The sequence below is a fragment of the Labrus bergylta genome, chromosome 5, assembly GCF_963930695.1.
Source record: "Labrus bergylta chromosome 5, fLabBer1.1, whole genome shotgun sequence".
Taxonomy (NCBI): domain Eukaryota; kingdom Metazoa; phylum Chordata; class Actinopteri; order Labriformes; family Labridae; genus Labrus; species Labrus bergylta.
Genome location: NC_089199.1, coordinates 836,583 through 859,741, shown reverse-complemented (window position 1 = coordinate 859,741; position 23,159 = coordinate 836,583). Strand labels below are relative to the sequence as shown.

The following is a 23,159-nucleotide window of genomic DNA, read 5'->3' as shown; positions in this document are numbered from 1 at the left end:
TCCTGAAGTATTCTGGGTGAGTTCCGTGTGTGAAGAGAAACAGCCAAATGTTTCACCCAGACTTCTTCCTGCCAGTCCCTTAGTAAATGTTCCTAATAAAGTAAGGGGTCATGTGCCCCCTACTCCACCACCAATCCCTCAACTGACAGGGAAGAAAACTTCCAACTGCAAGGGACAATTGTGAATAAGCAACACAGGAAAAATTTCAGGGGCAGAAACAAAGTGTTTACTGTAAATATTATGTTCATGTTGAAACACTGAAATTTAAACCTTTGATGAAGAATAAGTAAATTTAACTCTGCAACTGAAAGTAGAATTTGTAATCCTCTAAAATGAATAGATTACCAAATCACTATATGATTAGATATCATGCTTTAAATATCACAGCTGCCTTATATTTGGTACATTTGATTAATTTTGTCAGAATATTTCAGGTTTGTGCCTTCTTTAAATTACTAAAAGACTAGTTCAGTTATCGCTTTGCAGGTTCTCATATGCACTCTCTTATTTCCTTTTTAATGTGTGAAAGAGTAACTAAATGGAACATATTCTACATCATGGAATAAGAAAGTCAAAATAATTTAATTGAATCAAAAAAACACAAAAGGTTTTTATTATTAATTGTATTATATATTATTTTATTGTTTTTGTTATTATTATTATATATTATTTCATTGTTTTTGTTATTATTATTATTATAATATATTATTTTATTGTTTTTGTTATTATAATATATTATTTTATTGTTTTTTTTTAAAGATTTATTTTGGGCTTTTCGGACCTTTAATGCAGAGAGAGGACAGTGGATAGAGTCGGAAGCCAGGGAGAGGGAGCGGGGAGTGGCATGCGGGGAGGGGCCACGGGTGGAGGCGAACCCGGGCCTGCCGCTCGAGACGAGAGTCTCGATGCATGGGACGCGCGCCCCTATTTTATTGTTTTTGTAATTATTATATATTATTTTATTGTTTTTGTTATTGTTGTTATTATATATTATTTTATTGTTTTTGTTATTATTATTATTATTATTGGACCGTATGCCTCATACAGTCTATGCTTCGGATATTGACATTCCAACATTTCCCAGATTGCATTGCGTCATCCCGGACCCCGCCCTTTCCTCTCCCAAACTTCGGTTCATGTCAACTTTCTGTTTTGCACTGATTTGACTGCTTGGTCGCAGCTTTGAGATTTGGTGGCGCATCTTGCATTGCCTCGCCACCACCGACTCACTCCTCCACCTGCACTCCTCGAAAGAAGAAGACTGTCTGCTTGATTTATTTTTGTTGTCGTCCCTCTCTTCTCGTACACAGCGGAAGATATCCGCAACTTTCTCCGGCCCGCAGCCAGTTTAGGAAAGATTCGTTTTTCCTTACGGAGTTTAATCAGGAAAACCATAAACAAAAAGCGTTGTTGAGGTCGCGGTCATTTTGAGGTAGCTATCTCAGCCGGGGCTCATTTTTAAAACACGGAGCTCTATGGATGTGAAACCGTGGCCTGGACTGTGTTCGTGAAGTGAAGGGCTATGGAGATGCCTTCTGGCTAGCCGGGCTAACGTTTTCTGGACTACAGCTAACCAGCTATACCACCTAGCACCTTTAGTAGTCAGTGTAAGAGGCTTGGTGTCTATTGTTCTTCACTTCTCAGTATGCAGACGTCAACACTGTTGGTCATATCAAAAACGCCGAATATCGGTTAGTTTGTTAGTTGAGCTAATTTATGAAGTTAAGGCGTTAAGCTAGTTAGCTGTGCTTGTATGCTTCAATAACATAACAACAAATGTCAAATGTTCAGCCCTTATTTAATGACACGAAACACCGAAGGGACTGATGTCTTGCAGCACCATTAGTACATTTCTGTGATTGTTTACGACAGCCTGGAAGTTCAGAGTGCAATCATGAATACTAACTAGGTGATAACTAGGACTGATAGCCAAACCAGACGTCCAATTTAGAAGTTTTGCACCTGCTTAACCATCACTACAAGGAGAAGACAGTTGTCCCAAAACAGTCGACAATGGAGGGAAATGTTCAACAAAAGACGACTCCTTTAGCTCGGGAACTGACAAGGATATTTAACAGCTACAACAAGCACACGATACAACTGAAAAAGAACTTGAAAGAGACTAATGCTTTCTTCCGGGAAATAAGGCAAAACTACAGCAATGCTTGTGCATCAACCGTGAGCTCGGATACTTTTTCTCTGGAGGCAGGTAAGGTTTGAAAACGTGCAGCAACAACATCACAACACTTCCGTCTGTGCACATGAATGTCGCAATGTTTTACATGTTAAAGGCACCTTAAATGATTTCCAAAAAATAAACTGGTATCCATAGGAATACATCCATTAACATGTTAATCCTATAGAGAAACAAATAATAGACTCAGAAATGTTTCCTGCCAAGTGATTTCTCCACCAAACTAGACTGAAAAATGCATTAAGGGGGGTTAGGGAAAACTAAAGAGATTAAGCCCCCCCTCAAAAGCATGAGCAGACTAAGTGCACCAAATATGCTGAGATTTCTGCACTCAGAAGTTTGCTGAGAGCTGGTGGATATCAGACAACCGTTCGTCCATTCTTTATAATGTATGTCTGAAGGTGTCTGTCACTTTCAAACAGATGCTTTTGCCTTGAGTCCACCTTTAAAAATGAAGCTTGATATTCATTATTATATACATTTTAAACTATTTTTCCATTGCTAAAAATTCCAAGTTATTTTGTATACATATCCTGAGTGATACAATACTCACTATTATAATGAACCTGCTTGTGTGAAACATTTATTAAATGCACAGATGCCCTGGAGAGGCTACTTGCTCCGCTAGTGTCGTGTAAACAGAGATGGTCAAACAGTTTTCCTCTACATTAATTTAACAATGCTTATCCTAAAATTAGCCATAATCAAATTAAAATGGGACTAATATCTTTCTTGAGTAACGGCTTGGCTTCACCTGCCAATAAGGTTGTCAGTACTAAAATGTGCATCACATGATACGGAAGGATCCCAAAATAGTTTTAACATCTATGATTAAAAAAGACAATTTGCAGTTATGTCTGCACTCACTTTCTGGTTTGCATGGTCTATCCACTGATGCACAGGCCATGCAGGTCCTTATGAAATGCTAGGCCTTAATGCATCATGTTTGGTTCACAAGTGAGGAGTGCTACATAAGAGTTATAATAAATGCAAGTGCACTGCATACTAAATATCCAATAGGCTGTAGCTGCTGTCTTAGTTATGTAAGTAATAGAGACTGTGACTCAGCATCATTGAGGGTTATGTCTTATACTGTACCTTCTATTGAAAAGTTGAAATGGTTCTTCTGTGCTCTCCCGATCTAAGGGCAAGCTCAGGATATTATAGCCCAAGGTGATACATCAGATTTGAAATATTTTAATATTATATCATGAGACAATGATTTACTGTATGTTCTAGAAGTAACTCTCAGATACTAGGATTAATGTTTCACCGAGTAGTCAATCTATACTTTCCAATAACTCCCCAAAATCTCACAAATTCCAGGAATCAATTGAGTTGGTTTGGGTAACGACAATTTATGTATCCAATTTATCTTTGTCTGTTCCCTCAGGTCAGCTTAGCTGTATTTCTTTCCCAAGTCATGAGGAAGAGTTCCTACGCAGCACTGTAGGTGCTGTCCCGTACATCCTGGTGTTGGGCCAGGACTGTGCTGCCCGCTACCAGCTACTCAACTGCCTTCTTGGGGAGAGGTTGCTGCCACTAGGCCCAGAGGCCGGAGAGGCATGTGAGGGAGTTCAGGGCACTGTCTGTAAGAGGCGGAAGCTGTGTTTCACCCATGGAAGACAGACAAGGCTCAGCCTGGCACTGCCTGGCCAGTATGAGCTGGTACACCAGCTGGCAGCAAACTGTGGCAGATGGGATACAGTTCCCCGGGAAGACCTGGAGATCCATGAGGAATGTGAGGACCCAGCCCACAGGCTAGCAGAGCTGGAGATCACCCTGCATCACCAACTGCTTCAGGTAGAGATATTCCATTTTTCTTTTCAGATACCTTTACTGATACCAAACTCAGATGAGTGCTGAAGGAAATTTTAGTAGGCAAAGAACTGTGATGACATCAAATGCTGGGATCACTACATCACTGAATGTGTTTTTTCAGCTAGGCCTGGGAGATATATCAATCTCGATTAGCCCTTAATTACATAGATACTGCTATACATTTAGGACACTGACATTTATATGGTGCGTATCAAACAACGTATAAACTGCAGAAATAGTGACAACAATCAGTTTTTCTGCTTAATCAAGCCGCTGGTGCAGAAGTGGATGTTTCTAGTATAAGGAAAAAAACGAGTGCCACCAAAGTAACTCCAAAGTATTTGTGAAAGTGAACTTTATATTACTGTTTATTATAGACTTTATCATTAGATTGACCTTCACCAAGGGCTAAAGGTGATGACATTAAAATTCAGATTTTCTGCCAAGATGAGCACGGTAACAAAATGATAACAAGATGTCAATATTATAGACAATGATATGATATCTTACTGGGCATCATATGTCTGCATAAGAATGTCAGAGAGACACTGGTCCTTAATGTTTAACCCCTTTTTTATGTATTTAATAATCTGCTCTTTATGCTTTAAACAGTATAAGATGTGAATACTTGATTCCCAGTAAAAATCTAGGGGAGGATGAACAAAAATGGAATCCTACCCTGAAAATAAGCTACTAATATGTCGATGGAAGCTCGGCCGTCAGAATCCACCTGACATACTCTGTCTGGTAAATCGTAAATCGTGTTGAAGAGACACACGTTTTATAAAGTGAAACCTCTTTCTATTTAATGTTTTCCTAGTGTCTATTAACTTTATAAAAAATAAGGTCCAATGTACTGCAACTATCAGGATACCCATTAAAAGCAGCTATTGAAATCAGGATAAATATCAATATTGATACATTCAGAAGAAGTTATTGGGATGAAATATTTAGCCATTTCACCCACCATTGTTTTTTTCTAGTTAAATAGCCATTAAATCAGTGTGGGTATATTTCTGCTGACGTGATGAGCATTCCCTGGAGATGGAACTGCATGCTTCTCTTTCTGCTGGAAATGTCGGAGAACAAATTTATTGACTTCACATAGTTATCAATTAAGACATACATATTTTTGTATAATAATGTTTTCAATTTGGTACACTGTGGTGTTGTAGCTTTCTTTTTTGAAATGAAGTTAGAACAGTTTAGTTGCCCTAAAAAGTTTGATTAAACCACCACAAGTCATGCTGTCATTGCAGTGAAAAACAACAGTTAATTTTATATATGAGATGAGATGAGATGAGATGAGATTCAACTTTATTGTCATTACACATATACAAGTATAGAGTAACGAAATGAGGTTTGGCATCTCACCAGAAGTGCAAATAAGCAGAAAGTGCAAGAGTCTGTGCTATGTACAGTAATTACAAAATTTACAGATGTAGACAAAAAAAGTGAATTATTAGGTATATATGGATGGCTGGATTAGTGGGATGCTATAAATATAAATAAATGCTATAAATAAGTAATGCTACAAAATAAGTGTATTCTTAGGATTATAATATACAGATTAAGGTGCAGTGAGCATGCTATACTAATAATATACAGATTAAGATGCAGTATGCCATGGGGAATAGGAGATCAAAATGAAAATGTAACTCCTTGAGCTCTGTCACTGATTTGTATCATAGAGCCGGACCCTAACTGTGTTTACTTTTTGTGCGGTGGCATTTCCCTCTAAATAGCCTGTGTGTTCACACGTACACAAGCTTTTCTCACAAATAGATTACTGAGCAGATCTGATTATTTCCTGTGCTGTACAGTGTTTCACTGATTTATGCTACAGTTCAGAAATGCATTCTTTTCCAGTCACGTTTCTCCCATTTTTAAATACGGTACATATTTACAGGTTCTGCTTAAAGTTGTGTGGAAAAGAAAGAGTTGTTGTGCACAGTGGTGCTATCCTACTGATCTTCAGCCAATGAAACCTGAAAATGTCCTGTGGTGGGAGTGAATTGATTAAGTATGGTGTAATGACTGTACTCATTCCTTATTATGTGTGACACGTGGAAATTAGTCTCTAATCCTTTAGACCAAGGCCCCTTAGTGAGCATCACACAGCCCCAGAAACCAGGCCTAGTTCTGCTTGAGGACAGCCCACCCGCCCAGCCCCCTTACGTAATGCCGCTGGTCTGGTGCAATTCACATGACTTGGTCATATTAAAAATCCCAAACCCTTTGCTTGCAATGAAGTTTCCATGGTTACAACTGAATTCTGGGACACTGGTCGTTCATCTCGTTACCAGATACTTTTTTGCTTTGACTTTCTCAAAGCCTAATCTTGTTTTCGCCTGAGCTGTGTGGGAACGTAGTCACAACTTTTTGATCCAACGTGTTGTCCTAATGTTGTCACACATTATAATCATAAAAATCAATTTCATCTTCTAAGTATGTGCTTTAAGACATCAGTTTTGTGTGAAAAACATTGTGAGAACTTTGATCAGATTTTTTGTTTGACATCAGCTTCATGTGTTGCTGAATTTTTAAACCCATGAAATGGAATTTGCATGAATCCTGTTATTTTGTTCAGGATGGTTATAGGTCTTATCTGAAAAGCAGAGAAGTGTAATATATGAAAGCCTGGAGGGAAAATATCAGGGCTGGGAGTAAAGCATTTTACACTCCTGTTTAATGTCACGTGTGACTAAAAGCTATGGGATCATTCTGCAATCCCTTATTTGGGTCAAAAACTTTTTACACTCCAGAAGAACTCAGGGGAATTTATTAGCCGGGTTATGTTTGTAAGATATTAAACAAACTCAATCATAGAGGAGGAAAAATAGGAAAGATTATTTTGAAATGTGTTCTTCGGTTTCCCCCAAAGAAAGAATAAAATTGAAGTTATTACAACTAAAATAATTATTTCCACATATAAATATTGCTGTGAATCCTCTAACTTCTATGAGCCAGCCTCTATATCAAAGGTTTTACAAAAGCTTAAGCAGTAAATGAATGAGAGATTCACATGTTTTGGCTGGCGTAAATGAAGGCACAGAATCTCTCTGCGCACTGTGGTATTCACACAGTCTTGCCAATATCACAGCCACTTGTTTGAGGAGCCGGCAGATGAGAAACCAACTTGCTAATTAACCCTCTCCACATCCCAGAGGTTACTCAAGTTTTCTCCACCTCAGAGGACACAAAGGAAACCACATAGCCAAGGAGATCATAGTTATGAGAAAATCATATAGCTAAATTATCACCATGATTCTTGAATTCTTTTTGAAGTGAACATTTAATTTCTTACACCGTTGTTTTTCATCACTGTAACTCTGTAGAAGTAGGTCAGCTCTACAGACAGTGGCAATAACAAGACATCTACAAAACAAAACAATAATTTCAAATAGCCACATCCCTGAAGAACTGAAATTCAGAATATAAACATTGCATTGATTTTGATTGGCTGTGAACAAATGTTTGCAGGCCATCTTTGTTCTAAAGAGGCTGCTCAGATGGGTTCAGCTCTTGTTTCTTGGAGACAGGACTGACTGTCTCTTTTGTGTCGCTGTGAGTCGTTTATTTGCCTCTTTTTCTCTGACGGTCTTTTCCACCCCAGTTATGGTCTCGCTCTCAAGCTCTCTGTCTGTTCTTGTCGTTTTTGTTTTATTATCGAGGGTTAAGTCAACCTATTACATGTGTCATTTTCAGCACTGTGTCACAGACATTCCCAAGACCATCAGAAATATCTGTTTGCCATTCTGTTCTCAGAATTAGAAAGGGCATGTGATTTGTGAGGATGTGGTTTTGCACCTTTTGCAGTGCAACCTGTCGGAACATCTTCAGTGTTTGAAAAGTGAGCTCTGGTTACTTTGTACAGTTGTAAATATGAGGTTTTAGTCTCACATTTAAGTTTAAACAAATGTTCTGATTAATTAAATTACATCAAGAAAAGAAGCTGTGAGCTACCAATGATATATGTTCATTTTTAGTATAAAGATGCCTCTATAAGCATTCAGAAGATATGGACATACATCCATTTGGTTTTCTGAGCCCAGTAGCTTGATACATTTAGGTTATTTAACTTATCCTAATTAAAATGTTAAAGTAACAGACTAAATAAAACTATCTAGTCAATCAGAAATTGTGCTTATTGGCAGCTATGAAAAGCCTTTTCATGTAGGTTGAAAGCATGAACGTTCACAAAGTGACTTTTTGTTTTGTAACCAGAGCAGCTGCCATGTCTCCTCTTCGAATAGAGTCTTTATTTTCTGAGCATAGGAAGAGATCTGGAAAGGAAAATTACATTCAACAGACACACGTTGAAGCATAAAACTACAGAGCCGGGACGTGACATGGATGCAGGTTTTTTTTTTTAACGCCATTTTTTCGAACGTACCTGGAAATATATCCAGCAAGTTTTACCTCAGGCACAAATAATTTTTACTCTAAATGGATATTAATATTTAGAATGAATGATTTTCAGTATCCATTGTTGTAATGAAGCGTGGGCAAAATACAAATAAAATGCACGTGCAGATTACTGAAATGTGCTAGCATTTTAATAAAGACGTGCGTGTAAGTAACTAAAACATGTGTAATTTATAAAATGTGTGTGCGTGAGTATATATTGAGTATATCCCCTCCCAGGCTTGGTACAAAACATTGGGGACCTAGATAAATAGAAAAACCTGAATTGGTTAGGGGGGTTTGATCCCCAGCTCCTGCAGTCACATGTCCGATGTGTTTCTGGGCAAGACGCTTAACCCCAAATTGATACCGCTGCTTCGTCAGCAGCGTATGAATGTCTATGAAAGTGATTAGCTAATGCCGATGGTCACTTTACACAGCAGCCTCTGCCATCAGTGTGGGAATGTGTATGAATGGATGAGTTAATACTGATGGACTCTTTACTCAGCAGCCTCTACCATCAGTGTGTGAATGTGTATGAATGGATGAGTTAATACTGATGTTCACTTCACTCAGCAGCCTCTGCCATCAGTGTGTGAATGTGTATGAATGGATGAGTTAATACTGATGGACTCTTTACTCAGCAGCCTCTACCATCAGTGTGTGAATGTGTATGAATGGATGAGTTAATACTGATGGACACTTTACTCAGCAGCCTCTACCATCAGTGTGTGAATGTGTAGGTGTGACCTGCAGTGTAAAAGTACTGTGAGTAGTCAGAAGACTAGAAAAGCACTATAGACGCTTCACCATTTACCATTTGAATCAAGCAAGTTTTGGCGGTGGCTTGCCATCACATGTAGTAGTATTTTCATATCTCCCCCAACTCTTTCGTGAAAAATACCTGGCTGTTACGCTGCACAACCAGTAAAGCGTGTGGCTTGTGCAGTAAAACCATAACGGTGGCCTGAAGATGTCATCAAAGTCTATAGAGTTAAAGGCGGGTTTAATAAATCTGATGATAGTTAGTGCTAGTTAGTACAGCTTGCACAGCTTGCATATTGGAAATATTTGTTGTTGTATTGAATAACCATTTAGGGCTTCTATAACAAATACGATTCACTTAATTTTCCAGAAAGCTAATATGGTAGCAACGAAAAGGAGACTAAATGCAGTTGTATCCCTCGGGTTGGCTTTGCTTGTCTTGTTTTTTGATGGGAGCTATTTACAGTTTTTCCTTTTTTTTGTTTGTCTTCAGGAAGCAAAGGTCATGGTAGTGCCTTGTACAAGTGTTCAGCCGATAGAAGAGGCCCTGGAAGACTGCACCCGCAACGTGACCCCCATCATACTCTACGCCATCAACCAGGAATCTTTAAGTACGGAGCAGGTGGCTGAGCTCTGGAAGGTCAAAGAGATGCTCGGCTTTCCCGTCTGTTTTGTTCGTATCCCCGACACCATTCCAGCCACTTCGCCAGCTCCAGATCGTCGTGCTGAGAAGGAGAGGGAGAGGGAGAGGGACAGGGACAGGGACAGGGACAGGGACAGGGAGAGGGAAAAGACCCCCCTCCATAAGCAGCTCCTCTCCCTCGGCTTCCTCAGTAGCCCCACAGGAAACTGCTCCTGTGGCGCCCCCTCACAGGTGTCTGCTCCGGGTGCCAAGCCCCAAAGTATGCTGGGTGAAGCTTTTGAAAGACTGCATCGGTTACTGGTGCCTTTTGCTCGACAAGTTCTTCAAAACCAGCAGGTGGAGGCTGCAAACTTGCTTAACGGGCTTCATTGTCGGTGTCTAGATCTTTTCATTAACCAGGTGAGAGGAGGAGGCCTCATGTTCCTCACTATGTACAGTATATGATAGTGTTTTTGCTCAATACAAATTTGGCAGTCCTATAACAGTTTGGTCTCAGTCTCCTTTGACCCAGTATGCCCCTGAAAAAATCAATTATTAGATCTATAACATATGTGCGTCACTCTCATGCAGGCCTTTGACATGCAAAGGGATCTGCAGATAACTCCCCGCAGGCTGGAGTACACCCGAGAAAAAGAAGGCGAACTCTTCATCTCCCTCATGGCCATCGCAAACCGCAAACAGGAAGAGATGAAAGACATGATTGTGGAGACACTCAGCAGCATGAAGGAGCAGCTGCTGGAGGATGCTGCTAACCTGGAGTTTACAGGTTAGTGATTTAGGATTCTGGTGAAATGTTGCGAGGCTAGCAGGGTTTACCTTTTGAAGGTTTTTCATATTATTGTTGAAGACACTGGGTGGTACAGTACACAAAAACTACACTTTTATCATAACTTGTTTCCATGGTGACCTAGATTAACCCCGGTTTGAAATGTTGAGAATTTGACAATTTATTCCAAGTGTTTCTGATGTCAAATTAAGGCCAGAAAAAGAACAACATTCGGCCTAAAAAAATCAAAGTTGGTAAGAAAATTACTTAATAAATAAGATGACAGGGCATGGGCTGGCATAGCGGTTAGTTCACGCCCCATGAATACAGGCTGAAATCATTGAAGCAGGCCATCCGGGTTCGACTCTGACCCGCCTGTCTGACCTTCCACATGACATTACCAACTCTCTCCCCAGTTTCCTACCCTGTCCTCTAACCTATCTAAATCAAACTATTAAAAACCGAAAATAAATCTTCAATTAAAAAGTAAAAAAAAAGTCATAAACAGGATCCCTTAGTCTTTTTTGTTGTTGTGTGTAATTGCATGCACGTGATTGTAACGGATATTGGAGAGGACATATTTGACATTCTCAGTTGTTATATTTTTGTCATGTGTGGCGTCGGGTCAGTGGAGACAGTTTATACTTTTCTGTGACTCTGCTGCTGTGGGCCTTCTTAGGACAAGAAAACAAAGCTTCTTTGACACAGTATTAAATGATGTGTTGTCATATCACATGCTTTGAATTATGTCTTCTAAACAAACAGACAAGCTGTGATTTTCAGCATTTTGATTCACTTGTTTGTTGTGAAAAGGCTAAATGATCATAACGTTATTTGTGACACTGTTTAGATTAACAGTTAACACGTTTCTCTTCAGTCAAAAGTCACAGTTAAAGGTCTTCTTTTTTTTTTTTTTTTTTACCAAAAAGCAATAAAATCTTGTAAATGAATCTACAGTTATTTAAATAGCATTTCTGGATTTGACATTAGATCTACAAATGAATCTTCAAAAACAATGCACAAGAAACAGGAAGAAGACCCTCCAGTTGTAAGTTTTATTTTAGATTCCAGGAAGCAGGAAATATGATGTCTGCAGTCCACATCTGTGCTTTGATTATGTTACTACATTTTTAAACTGTTAAGGAAGGAATCCCTCTCTATTATTTCTTTATTCAAGAAGAGATTTGACTCGTGGAATCAGGACTGCCGTCTGGCCTGATTATTTTCACTTTGAGCTTTTCTCCCTCGGTTCATTGATGTGTCTGATGTGTCGCTAACAGAAGACTGGCTTGTTTTTACTAACTGACCATGGGTTCATGATACTCAAAGCCAGATTTTCTTTCCCCTGTCTGTTGACTGCAGTAGCAGACACCGTTGTGCCAGCTTCATTTCACAATCTGCCCACAAAGTTTTGCACCGTCTGACTCAACCATTGCGTGCAGCTGACGAGAGCCTTTCACTGGTTATTGCGTTCTGCTTCCTTCCTGCCTTTCTTCATTGGCTTTCTCCAAAAAGCATGTTTAGTGGGTTTCTCTTTTTCTGGAGGTCACTCATCATTCAGGAAACTAGCCCTATGGAAACAACGTGTTTAAACAGACTTAACGCCTGCTCTTGGGTTGAGATAATTCTGGCAATGTGAAACTAGTTGTGACTTAAGGATTAAAGGTGCCAAGAGGATTTTCTCATAAGGAAACAATGTTTCTGTTTACATTCGTTGTTACTCAAAACATTTCTATGTACCCCTTCAGTTCTATCAGAATCACCTGCTTCTCCCTCCAGATGAAACATGTCGAGGATAACTTTCTGAAAAATGTAATTTCCATTTTCAAGCCTGAATAGACAAAGTTGCACAAAGCAATAAAACAATCTAGATCTGGAATTTCTGACACACATAAAAAGGTGAAGCAACTTTTCCAAAAACACATGAAAGCAGTCCGTGCTAATGATGTCCAGTTACCTATTTATGAGTATGTAATAAAAAGAGACATTTTGTATGACTGCAAGAAGACCTCTGGATGTTGTAGATGTCTCGACAAACATTCTTTTAACATTTTATTTATGAAAACTTTATTCCCGTAATGTGAAATGTCCCTTTTTTCATGCACCAATACATGATGTTAAACATTAACAGACAGTTTCACACTACTGCGTTCCTCCATGTGGGTTCGTCACATACATGAATTATTAAACGACAAATCCTTTGCTTTCATCTGCAGACATCATTGTAACGACAAATGGAGAGCCTGTGACGTCGAAAGACATCAAATCTTGCATCCACCAGATCCAGGAACTGATCGTGGTCCGTTTGAATCAGGCGGTGGCAAATAAGCTGATCAGCTCCGTGGACTATCTGAGGGAAAGCTTTGTAGGAACTCTTGAGCGCTGTCTCAACAGTCTGGAAAAGTCTCACATTGACTATTCTGTCCACAATATCACCTCCAATCACCTCAAACAGGTGGGCAGCAGGTCATAGAAAAAATGTACCTTGTGAAGTATGTTTGCTGATGTTTAAATGTGAGCAGTATGATCACCAGCAGTTGAAATGCTGTGAGATGAATCACTTGCTCTGTTATCTATGTTCTATTTAATTAGATAAAATAGTGAACCCACTCAGGGGTGTGTCCAGAGGGGGGGCCAGAAGGTGGCACAGTCCAAAACTGTGATTGGCTTTTATGCAAAGTTATGCAAATGAGACATTGTGCAGGAGTTTGCGGCCACATTTTTTTTGTACTTTTAAATTCTGTCTTTGAACATACTTTGCCTTTTTGAGTCATTGTAGAATGAAGCTTAGAAGATATACTGTATATATTGCCATTATCTTGTGCTATAATGTAAATTGGATAGGTGAAGTTCGGCAGGGTTAATATATGATATGTGTTTGTGCGCACATAATAGGCCACCCCTGCAGAAGTCAGTGCCTCAGTCCAAAAAGTCTGGACATGCCCCTGAACCCATGTAATGATTAACATTTCTTTTAACAAAGCAAACCAAAACATGGAGTTCAAAGTGGTATCGAAGAGATTCTTGGAAAAACAATCAAAATTGAAGTTTTTATTTTTTTTAAAACTTTAGTAATAGTATGTCCTGCTCATTAGCCTTTGCTAACCTTCAGTGCCAGTAATCTTTAGACTTGAAGATGTTTCTCTGTTACTGAACATTTTAATAAATATTTACTCGTCCCCTCATCTCTCCCAGTTATTAAATGCTGCTTATCATGTGGAGGTCACCTTTCATTCTGGATCTTCTGTCACAAGACTTTTCTGGGAGCAAATCAAACAGGTCAGTACCTAATACATTTGACAGGAAGAGCATCAAATTGCTCAAGACTTCCAGAGGAGTGTTAATACTCTTTGTCTTGCTCCTAGATAATCCACAGGATAACCTTTGTGAACCCTCCGTCCATCACTCTAGAGTGGAAGCGTAAAGTGGCACAGGATGCCATAGAAAGTCTCAGTGCTGCCAAACTGGCCAGAAGCATCTGCTCCCAGTTCAGGACACGACTCAACAGCTCTCACGAGGCCTTTGCAGCATCTCTGCGCCAGGTGAACTTTCTCTTTTCTTTGCATTTTTTTGCTCATCTATCTCTATAACTTACTGCCTTGCCTGAAATACTGTTGCCTGTTTTATTTTTTTTATAAAGATACCTCTTTTGCAGACCAAATACTTTAAGGCTAACAAGTCTTAGTGTCCTCAAATAGACAGTAGTAGTTTGGTTAAGATAAGATTACATAAGGTTTAGTGGGGGATCCCCCAGCAACGCCCTTCAAACCATTAGCAAAGTCTGATTGAGTGCAGTGATAATGTAAGGGAGAGGAAGGATGAAAAAGAGAACGATGTATAAAATAATCCAGAATTACTGCATAATAATGGATCCAAACATATGGACAAAGAAATAAAACCATAGAATGCTGCATAAATGCATCAGGTAAGTGCTAAACAAGTTAATGTAACACCGGTGACAGTGCAGTAACACCTTTCAAAATGAATGCTGTCAGGCAACACAGGTTATTTATTGGAACAGACCCCTTCAAAAGGAGCGTTTGCTATCAAAATATCTTACAATTAAATACGGTAATTTAAACCGAGTGTCCCGCATCAGCTACTCAACATGCTGGCTGTGTGCTTGTTACTTACTTATAAGGGCACTTTGAATTATTCTGAAAGTACCACAGACATCATTCAATAGACTTGTGAGACAGTTCAATTGAAACCTCCATACTCTTGTGTTTATCTGCTCTTAGGCTCTGCACAGCTTAAAGTTCAGCGATTTATTCCTCTTTATTTGAACTGTTTTGCCTTTTAAGCCCCAGTGTGCAGATAGCTGTGACTCCCTCCATAAAGCCCCTGACAAATCATTATCAGTCAAATTGCTCTGATGATAATCGGCACATGACAGACAGTGTGGGTTCATTTCCATGCCTACACAAATACATTGATTAAGTATCTCTGTCTCAAAGAGGAGGTGATGTTGGGGGATGTTCTGCATGGTCAGGCCTTTTATAGACAGAAACTTTCTAATTTCATTAGGTCATTTATTTCTCAGAGAAATGCACAGTGCAGGAAAAAAAGCCCCAAAAAACACAAACACAAATAAACATCCAATGATTCTGTCACATTGCGGTCGGAAATACCACCGTCACAAGAAGTGTCCATGACTATTGGCAGTCCTGCAGTATGCAGTTTGATATGAATGAGCTGATATAAAAAGTTAAGTAGGGAGTATTATCAGTGGACAGTTAACCTGGTCAAATAAGAATTTAAAAGCGGGGACCTTTTTCTGCCCGAAGGACTTTGTAAGATGTTGCAACTATGGGATGTTTGTTGCATAATAGTGAGCTGGTGGAGTATCCATGTTTTAGTGGTTACAGTCAAATATTCAGTTCTTGTTTTAAACCATTTTCCCCTTTGTCTCAGTATGTCACTGCACACTAGAGATTCTGGTTTAAGGCCTTCCTCCGTGTGGGGTTAGAAAGGAAACAAACTTTTGTTTGATTGCCAGCCTATGAGCATTTTAGTTAATAACAGACAAAACAATGTTTAATAAGAGCAGATTAAGAACACATGGAGCCGGTGGCGATGCTCTGTCACGACCCAGGCTGATCTGTGGTTGTATAGAAGGACAGGCTTGGAAGACAAGGAGCTCAGTCTTTGATTGGTTGAGTTGAAGGTGGCGTTCTTTCATCAGTTTGGATATTTCTGCAAGGCATGACGAGATTCTTGCTGAGACAGTGGTGTATATTGAGAAGGGTAGGGGACCAAGCACTGGCCCTTGAGGCACCCTGTGGATAAGCTGTGTACTGTGTTCACTTCTCCATTTTAAGATTCTCCTGAGAGGTAGGACATGAACCAGCTGAGGGCAGATCCTGAGATGCCAAGCTCAGAGTGTGGAGAGGAAGATTTGGTGGTTCACTGTCTCAAAGGCAGCTAAGGACTGACCAGCAGCTCTATCCAAATGCAGCGATTCTGTTACAGATTCAAAGGCTGTTTTTGAAACCTCCTCCTACATACTATGTTTAATAGTAGTATGTTCAGGTTTATGCCTGCAAGTCGATGGTTATTTTTCAGTATGATGTGCCCAGCTAAACAACACCCCAGCTATTGGCAAACACTGCTAAAGTGTTGCATCCACTTACGGTCCGAAGAAAGCTGACAAGTGATTCCATTTGATTTTCATGATTTTTAGAATAAAAATAAATAATTGGAGGAATCTTTCTGTGGTTTGGTCTGATTGTGATTTTTTCCCTGTAACGATAGCCCTTGCACTTGGAATTGTGGGAAACAGTACGTGGGGAAGACTGGTCTGATGCATACTGTAAAGAATTTTCCTAATCAGTGAAACATCTGGGTACTTTTGGCATACTGTGGATCTCGCATTTGTTCGCACCCTGCATTTTTTTTGCCAGATCAGTATGCACTACTACTACTTTTTAAAAAAAACAGCCATACTGTTTTATTTTTCATTGAATGACTGTTCAGAGTGTTACAATTACAAAAAAAATCTGTCTTTTGCGAATAGCAGATCATGTTGGATAAAAAATAAGCAATTTTTTATTCATCACCCTCTGTTGATGATTGTAATTTGCAAATTTTCTTCACGTTATACATGTGGAGCAACGCAGCACACATTATCAAGCAACAACCAACCAAAGAAGAAGTACTACAGAATACAATTATTCAAATGACTAAACAGAGTAAAAGAACTGAAGACAGCAAATGATGAACATGCCATCAGTACTCTAAAAAGGATGAATAAATGAACTCTTCAACAAAGTAAACAGAGGTGATGTGAGCTAACCCATCAGAGCGACTGTATGAAAACATTCACATGAACTATAGGTCTCCAAACTTTTGCTGTCATGCCCCTGTCAGAGGCTGGAGAGAATTAATGACAGACCTCCCCTTCACTTTGACGGTTATTTATTGTCAACCTCTAGTTAAGAACCACAAGATAAATGTAGCAGGATGTTTGTGTTGATCAGGTCATGACAGCTGACCTGTAGTCTCTGAGAACGTGAGATCTGTAGTCCTGTAGATGGCTTTACACTGAGGTTTGAGAAAAGACGACAAAATGACATTTAACAGGATAAACTAAAGATGAATCGTATACATTTCATAGACATCAAAGAAAAGAACATTTAGAGAGTTGGCGTACATTTACTGAAGTATAATTTTCTGGTACTTATACTTAAATGTAGAACATCTGTCATTCTGCTTGATGCTTCCACATCCTTATATCTCTGAGGGAAATATTTACTTTTATTACTGCAGCTGCAAATCAATGCTGCGAAAAGTTGTATTTTATAAGTGTTTCATGTGTTGTTATGTAAAGACTAGGCATTGCAAGAGAATGAATCAGTTGTGTTTAGACTCTTAAGAAGTCTAGTGCCTGTTAAACGTTTCAGATATCCATGATGTTTTAAAAATTCAACCGAGAGGTTTTCTCTTTTAACTTCTGAGATTTGTTGAGTTTAAATGATTGTTGTAGGTTCAATGAGTTCTGATTTGAGAAATGACCCCTGGAAGGAAGTAAAATTTGAAATATAGGGCTTGGATGTGTAACAGAGTTTATTTTCCTCTGTGGTTTTGGTACCACCATTACATTAGAGTCTGCTTTAACCATCAGACGTGTTGTTTTAGTCAAATAAAAGTGGAATAGCTGTAAACAATTGAACCCAGTGATTTAGCAGCTGCTCTTAATGCTAACCATGAGATGCTTTGTCATGTGTTGGTGTCTGTAGCTGGAGGAAGGGCACACAGGGCGTCTGGAGCGCACTGAGGACCTGTGGCTGCGTGTGAGGAAAGACCACGCCCCTCGACTGGCCCGCTTGTCACTGGAGAGCCGCTCCCTCAGGGATGTGCTGCTGCATGGTGAGTCACCACCAAACCAGCTTTAACAAATTAAATCAAGCTTACAGTCTGCTCACACATTTTGTGAGTTCAAGCTTTGCGAATGGCTTTTTGTGATTCATGTATCGTAAAGTTTGTTTTTAAAAGAATATATGTGTATTTGATAAAAACACTGCACATCAATCTTTCTGCACCATGAAGCTCAAACATCAAAGGACTGCTACACTTTTCCAAGTAAAAAGAAACCCTGAGAACATGTTTTTTGGGGACACTAATCGCTTCAACTGCTGTTTAAAAAAAGTTCAGAAAATGTCAAAACCTCACCATGATTAGAATATCCACACATTTGATTTGTACTCTGCAACCTGTGTTTTTTTTCTACTGTGAGGTAAAAAAGGAATGCATTGTTCTTTGACAGGCAAACCGAAGCTGGGGCGAGAGTTGGGGAGGGGCCAATATGGAGTTGTGTACTTGTGTGACAGCTGGGGAGGACACTACCCATGTGCCTTGAAGTCTGTGGTACCGCCCGATGATAAACACTGGAACGACCTGGCTCTGGAGTTTCACTACACAAGGTGTGCTAGAAGAAGTGAATCAACAGCAAACACACAAACTTGTGCACTCAGCTGCTCTGATATGATCCACACAGCATTCTGTTTGCTCAAAGTCTAAAAACACAGTAGGTAAGATAAAAAACAGCACTCATTCAAAGCTGCCTGTGCATTTTGTAGGGCACACTCACACTAGGCAATTCGTACATTGCCCAAGTACGCTTGACCACCAAAGTCCAGTTCATTTGACTTGTCTGAGTGCTCTGTATTGGCACCTCCTTGGCACTAGCATGCTTGGAAGAGGTGGGCAACGTGAACATGAAGTCTAATCAATCCCTGCCTTACATTAACTCGAGGGCTGCATCTGACCAAAATGCAACAACACAAGCCACAAAAAGACCCTGAAGTTGCAGTCATGTTTCTCTGTCTCTGTTGTTAGATCAGAGAAAATGCAGCTTTCATACAGTCTATAGCTACTATTTCACAGCTACTGGAAAGTTTATGGGGGGGGGGGGGGGGGGGGGGCTCTTTATTATCAACTCCACCCAGTGTACCTATACAGCCTCAAGGGTTTTCTTAGCACCTATTAAAGACAATTGATTAATGCTCATCTGCTCCAACTGCCATAAATGTGAGGAATGCAGCAAAACTATGAAGTCCTTACTGATGTGGACCAACAGGATGTAAGTGTATGTACTGTGACTTTAAGCTAACTAAAGTGCATTAATGATCCTATGATTAATATGTTGTATGCCCTTCTTCTCCTTGTTGCATGTCAGGACTTTGCCTAAACATGAGCGGCTCGTTGACCTGCATGGCTCCGTGATTGATCACACCTATGGGAGCGGCTCCAGCATTGCGGTGCTGCTCATCATGGAGCGGCTGCACAGAGACCTCTACACAGGCTTGAAGGTGCCTTGATAATGCCGAGTAGGATTAAAACAAACAAAAAAAAAAGGTTACACACTGTTATCCTCCATCTTAATCATACACACTGTCAGTTAAGTCTCCTTTGCTCTTTCTGTCTCTACAAGGCTGGATTATCACTGAGGGAGAGACTTCAGATCGCACTGGATGTGGTGGAGGGGATCCGCTTCCTGCATAGCCAGGGGCTCTTGCACAGAGACATAAAGCTAAAAAATGTACTGGTAAGTCCTACGAACTTCCAGGTCTTCTTACCTTGAAAAAAATAAATGTACATTGCTATTGGGCTGATGGTAATTTAGTGAATGAACTTAAATCAGATGTCAAATCAGTTTATTTGTGTTTTAGTGAACCACTTCACAAAAGATTATGAATCAATATGCAAAATGTAGCCTGCAGAAACTTTGAATGCAAACCTTTTTTAAGACTCTAGGTCTTACACATTGCTTTGTAATGTGTAGAACAAATCCATATTTGAAAAAAAGTGTTTTAAATATCATCAAGGTAAATGATGGTAAATGTATAAACTCGTAGACAAAAATGAGGGATGCTGAAGCAAACGGTGTGTATTTCTAATCCAAAACTGGTTCAAAATGTGACTTTTGCAACGTTTGGATGAATTTAATTAAGCTCTCTCTGTGTGTCTGTGTAATGTATTTTTCAAGCCTGCTTTCCCTGATTTCTTTTCCAGTTGGACAAACAAAATCGGGCCAAGATCACAGACCTAGGGTTCTGTAAACCAGAAGCCATGATGTCTGGCAGCATTGTTGGAACCCCGATCCACATGGCTCCAGAGCTGTTTACAGGTACATTTATAATTTCACCTCAAAGAAGCTTCTTTGAACACACACACACACACACACACACACACACACACACACACACACACACACACACACACACACTCAGTATATGTCTCAGCGCATCATATCCACTTGTGCAGGTATACTGTATACCAGTCTCTTTAAGTCCTTCTCTCCATTGTGAACTTTTTCCTGTCAGGGAAGTATGATAACTCTGTGGATGTTTACGCCTTTGGGATCCTTTTCTGGTACCTCTGCACTGGCTCAGTGAAACTCCCAGAAGCCTTTGAGAAATGCTCTAGTAAGGATCAGCTCTGGAACAATGTTAAAAAAGGTAAACAAACTCTAAAAACACACACACAGTGTACATAATTTTAGTTCTGCTATGGAGACTGCCAGGTAACTCACTGATTGGATAGTTTTGGTGATGTCATCAGGCATCATAAGGGTCAGATGAATCATTGTGGGGAAATAATATGCAAATAACTTTAAATGTTGTAATGATTTTAAGTTATAATTACTTATTAGTCAAGACTATACAACACAGCATGTTATGAATAATTAAAAACATGTAGAAAAAATAAAATGGGTATCTTCAAAAATACAACTACGGTACATCTCATACCTAACTAAATTGCTTACTTTTAAAATGCAGTAAGACGCAGTTTTCAACTGATTTTTATAACTCAGATCAATGACGTAATTCGGTAAAAAGTTACATGTGTCACCTATATCTACTGATTTAGGCACATGTTATTGCCTTAGCTAAAACTGCACTAAAGTGAAGCTTAAATATCTAATGTTACAGTGGCTCTGATGTACAAAAATACAGATTTCACTGTTCTATATGGATAAAACAAACTTTAATTCATGTGGTGGTGTGTTCATATTATGGCATTTTATGACATTAAGATTTAAAGTCTTTATATGTGATTTTTCTCACTTAATTGTAATAGAAATCAAGTATATCCTCTGAAAATAACTCTGTGAGTCATGACTGTGTACAATGGGTGTAACACCCGAGTCCCACTGTCTGTGATGTTTTCAGAGTTTTCAGAGTCCTATCTTCACTTTGTTTACATGTCGGGACGGCCGGCTGACTCCTCCCCTCACGTATAAAAGTTGTTTAATTGAGGGACTAGAGAAAAGAAGAATAACATACTGTACTCACTGCTTAACTGTGTTTCTAGATCACGCTCATTTCAGGTAAATTTACATGCAGTGTGACGATACGAGCATAATAAAGATTGCTAGCATGCTAACACAACAATGCAGCGCGAGTTGTTTTGGTTTCATGCTGGTGCTCAAGGGCGACATCTGCTGGATCAAAAAATCACATATAAAGCCTTTAAAGATATATAATTTGAATTTTTAACCCCTGTATTAACATGACATATTTCAAGATTCTTGCTGATACAACACCCTATATTCACTTACCAACTATCAACACTGTCTGTGGTGAGTCAGTATTCTGTCATACCACAAAATAAAAACTGCACCAGTTTGTGTGGGAATGAGTCATCTGGCAGGTTGAAAGAGCAACTGAAGTTTTACAGTCAAAATAAACCAAAGAAGAATAATAACTTGTTTTAGATCATACAAAAAAACAGGTGTTAAAGAAGCATGACCTAAGCCTACAGAGGGCAGTGCTAAATCACAACATCAAGCGTACCTGAGGCCCATTCATGCAAATTTAAAACCTAAGAAAGCATTTTCAAACATCTCAGACTGTTTAGTGTCTGAGGACTTCCTTTGGTTCTAGCTGTGAGTGTCTTTGTGTCTCACTGTTGTCTGCAGGAGCCAGACCTGAGCGCTTGCCTTCTTTCGATGAGGAATGCTGGCAGCTGATGGAGGCCTGCTGGAACGGAGACCCTTCCCAGAGGCCCCTGCTCGGAATAGTAGAGCCCCGCCTACAAAGCATCATGGTCCGGCTCTGCAACTTAGGCTCGGAGCAGAAAAGCAGCAGCCTCGAGGACTCAAACTGAAAACACTCCAGAAAAAACTAACACGTGTGTGAATGTGATCAGGAAAATATTTTTCATGTATTTATAAGGAACGCAGGTGAACAGAGAACTGATGGAGAAGAGGTAAATGGTGTTGGAGCTTTTTCTCCTTGTTCACAGTTGTTGGATGGACATTATTTATGAGGAGCTGACACAGACCAGATGTTTGAAAATGTGTCTGTTTTACTCTGTTTGTGTGTTGTGTATTTGTAAACAAACTCTACAATAAGCTTTTGTCGTAGCTGCCGTGCTAATTGCTACCTTGTTGTTAGAATTGTTACTAGATGCAAATTGTTTTAAAAGTAGTCCACTCCAAGTATTATTAAAAATATAAATATATAAAAGAGTAATTTTAGATTGTATTTAAACTGAACATGTCTGCATCTATACAAAAAACAAGTTTTTTTTAAATAAAATGATCTGTTACCACACGTGATTATGTCATCTCTTCGTTGATCACGGTAAGATGAAAGAAAAGTTTGATGCTGTTTCTCAGTGACAGGAACTGGAACATCAACACTACAGTGCAAGTGAAACATTGTGTTCCTACTTTTCTTGGTACTAAAACGTACACGATCAATCTTGTTGAAATGTTTTAGATTAAGCAGGGCTGTCTTACTCTCGTCTGTTTCAGTTAAGACTTCTCAAACTGAAGCTGTCCATGTTTTGATGTTTTGGCTTTTTAAATTGAGCTGTTTTTGTGTCTGTAGAATGAGTGTTGTGCTTCCTTTTGTTTTTCTTTGTCATCTTATCAAATCTAGTTAAAGAATCACTATCTGAAAGTTATTGCTGTTCATGTTCTTTTAATTTGTTAAGACATTGTTAAATCAAGTCTGCTTTGTTCCTGTTTGGAAAGCCGCTGGAGCTCAGCCGAGGGGATGCACTAGCACCATCTAGTGACGCTTTTATGCTCCTGCCTTCTCTGTATACTTTTA

The 23,159-nt window shown here is 39.4% G+C and overlaps 1 protein-coding gene across 1 annotated transcript; it reads left to right on the top strand.

Moving 5' to 3' along the window:
- The first annotated feature begins 849 nt into the window (after positions 1 to 849).
- dstyk (dual serine/threonine and tyrosine protein kinase) lies at positions 850 to 22,655 on the top strand. Its single transcript, XM_020642130.3, has 14 exons — positions 850 to 2,209; positions 3,588 to 3,997; positions 9,681 to 10,229; positions 10,401 to 10,596; positions 12,813 to 13,051; positions 13,792 to 13,875; positions 13,962 to 14,138; positions 17,835 to 17,964; positions 18,362 to 18,518; positions 19,274 to 19,406; positions 19,529 to 19,642; positions 20,110 to 20,224; positions 20,421 to 20,555; positions 22,019 to 22,655. The coding sequence occupies exons 1-14, from the start codon at positions 2,014 to 2,016 to the stop codon at positions 22,204 to 22,206; spliced, it is 2,823 nt and encodes a 940-aa protein (XP_020497786.1). The 5' UTR covers positions 850 to 2,013; the 3' UTR covers positions 22,207 to 22,655.
- The last annotated feature ends 504 nt before the right edge of the window (positions 22,656 to 23,159 follow it).